At 37.4% G+C, this 2,653-nt stretch overlaps 1 protein-coding gene across 1 annotated transcript; it reads right to left on the bottom strand.

The window, feature by feature from the left end:
- Positions 1 to 1,229: 1,229 nt before the first annotated feature.
- LOC128921923 (uncharacterized protein DDB_G0271670) lies at positions 1,230 to 2,418 on the bottom strand (the record flags this gene model as incomplete). The annotated part of the gene is made up of 2 exons (XM_054230963.1): positions 2,398 to 2,418; positions 1,230 to 2,225 (listed from the first exon to the last, which is right to left on the bottom strand). Coding segments are annotated over exons 1-2 (1,017 nt in total), but the record flags the coding sequence as incomplete, so codon positions are not given.
- Positions 2,419 to 2,653: the final 235 nt, after the last annotated feature.

Genomic DNA, 2,653 nt, shown 5'->3' with positions numbered 1-2,653 from the left:
TTGTATGTACATATATAGACACAGGCTTGAACTTGAAAGTAGCTGACTACTGCCCTGTCAGCTTTGCAGAGCTTAAATGTATGACTTGGCAATTTTTCATTATCACATACTCGTTCACATGGTTGCACTCAGCGGCACTCTCGCATAACGGTGTTACATATACAGAGGAGTGTTTACAAAACAATTCGCTTACATATATGTATGTACATATAATGCATTAAGATTTGTGCGGACTTGTGAGGACTTGTGAGGACTTGGAAATTATACAACAGCCGTTATGCGCAGTGACAGTGATAAGTTGCGAAAATAATTAATGCTCACGCGGTGTGAGCTAATGTATGAAGAGTGATGGGTAGGAGGAGGACGCTAGAAGAAGGTGGTAGAAATTAAATGACTATATAAAAATACTGTTAGCTAAAACTGGACGGTACCAGGGGAAAGTACTACAAGAATTCAAAAATATATTTACCTATACCAATACGTATGCGGAGGGCAGAAACTTAGGCATCAATTGAGAGCAAAATGACGATGGACAGGAGACATGAATCAAAACATGGAATATGACTGAGACTGGATCCGACAATAATGAATAATGAATTCTTAGACTTGGAGTGAGACTGGGACCGACAATTAGGAATGAAACTAAGAATGGACTGAGACTGAAACTGAAACTGGAGATGAAGATGCGGATGCGGCTGAGAATGGCTCTGGAGAAAAGACTGAGACTGACACTGAAGCTGGGGATGATGATGCGGATGCGGCTGAGAATGGCTCTGGGGATGAAACTTAGACTTAGACTTAGACTTTGGACTTGGACTTGGACTTGGACTTGGACTTGGACTTGGACTTGGACTTGGACTTGGACTTGGACTTGGACTTGGACTTGGACTTGGACTTGGACTTGGACTTGGACTTGGACTTGGACTTGGACTTGGACTTGTACTTGGACTTGGACTTGGACTTGGACTTGGACTTGGACTTGGACTTGGACTTGGACTTGGACTTGGACTTGGACTTGGACTTGGACTTGGACTTGGACTTGGACTTGGACTTGGACTTGGACTTGGACTTGGACTTGGACTTGGACTTGGACTTGGACTTGGACTTGGACTTGGACTTGGACTTGAACTTGAACTTGAACTTGAACTTGAACTTGAACTTGAACTTGAACTTGAACTTGAACTTGAACTTGAACTTGAACTTGAACTTGAACTTGAACTTGAACTTGAACTTGAACTTGAACTTGAACTTGAACTTGAACTTGAACTTGAACTTGAACTTGAACTTGAACTTGAACTTGAACTTGAACTTGAACTTGAACTTGAACTTGAACTTGAACTTGAACTTGAACTTGAACTTGAACTTGAACTTGAACTTGAACTTGAACTTGAACTTGAACTTGAACTTGAACTTGAACTTGAACTTGAACTTGAACTTGAACTTGAACTTGAACTTGAACTTGAACTTGAACTTGAACTTGAACTTGAACTTGAACTTGAACTTGAACTTGAACTTGAACTTGAACTTGAACTTGAACTTGAACTTGAACTTGAACTTGAACTTGAACTTGAACTTGAACTTGAACTTGAACTTGAACTTGAACTTGAACTTGAACTTGAACTTGAACTTGAACTTGAACTTGAACTTGAACTTGAACTTGAACTTGAACTTGAACTTGAACTTGAACTTGAACTTGAACTTGAACTTGAACTTGAACTTGAACTTGAACTTGAACTTGAACTTGAACTTGAACTTGAACTTGAACTTGAACTTGAACTTGAACTTGAACTTGAACTTGAACTTGAACTTGAACTTGAACTTGAACTTGAACTTGAACTTGAACTTGAACTTGAACTTGAACTTGAACTTGAACTTGAACTTGAACTTGAACTTGAACTTGAACTTGAACTTGAACTTGTACTTGAACTTGAACTTGAACTTGAACTTGAACTTGAACTTGAACTTGAACTTGAACTTGAACTTGAACTTGAACTTGAACTTGAACTTGAACTTGAACTTGAACTTGAACTTGAACTTGAACTTGAACTTGAACTTGAACTTGAACTTGAACTTGAACTTGAACTTGAACTTGAACTTGAACTTGAACTTGAACTTGAACTTGAACTTGAACTTGAACTTGAACTTGAACTTGAACTTGAACTTGAACTTGAACTTGAAATTGAACTTGAACTTGAACTTGAACTTGGACTTGGACTTGAAATCTCCTACGACTTGAAAGAGATTGAAATCTGAAAAATATATTTCACCTTCGACTCACATAAGTTTATTTTAACATCGAAATTATGTATGAAAGAAATAATTATCGTAGGACTAAAACTGTTTTCCGGTTTATAATAAAGTATAAACCTTGTAACCATAAGCCTAAGAGAGAGATACAAGTTTCGTGTATTCTGACATATTACCATTTATTTATCTATTATTTACTCAACCGTCACGTGATTTCATGAGCTTTTCATTCGAACCATACGCTACAAGGTGCTAGTACAGTGCCATTACCATAAACGTTAATTCCGATATAAATATCAGACGATAACTAATTGTGGACAGCTATAACTTTAAATGGCTGTAGAGATTCCGTGAAAGCATTTAGTGGGATTTTTATGGAATTTCTTTTTAATACCAGGCCTAGATA

This window comes from Zeugodacus cucurbitae, chromosome 5, assembly GCF_028554725.1.
Source record: "Zeugodacus cucurbitae isolate PBARC_wt_2022May chromosome 5, idZeuCucr1.2, whole genome shotgun sequence".
In the NCBI taxonomy this organism is placed as follows: Eukaryota; Metazoa; Arthropoda; class Insecta; order Diptera; family Tephritidae; genus Zeugodacus; species Zeugodacus cucurbitae.
Note: the sequence above shows the minus strand (reverse complement) of the source record. Positions and strands in the feature narration are given on the sequence as shown.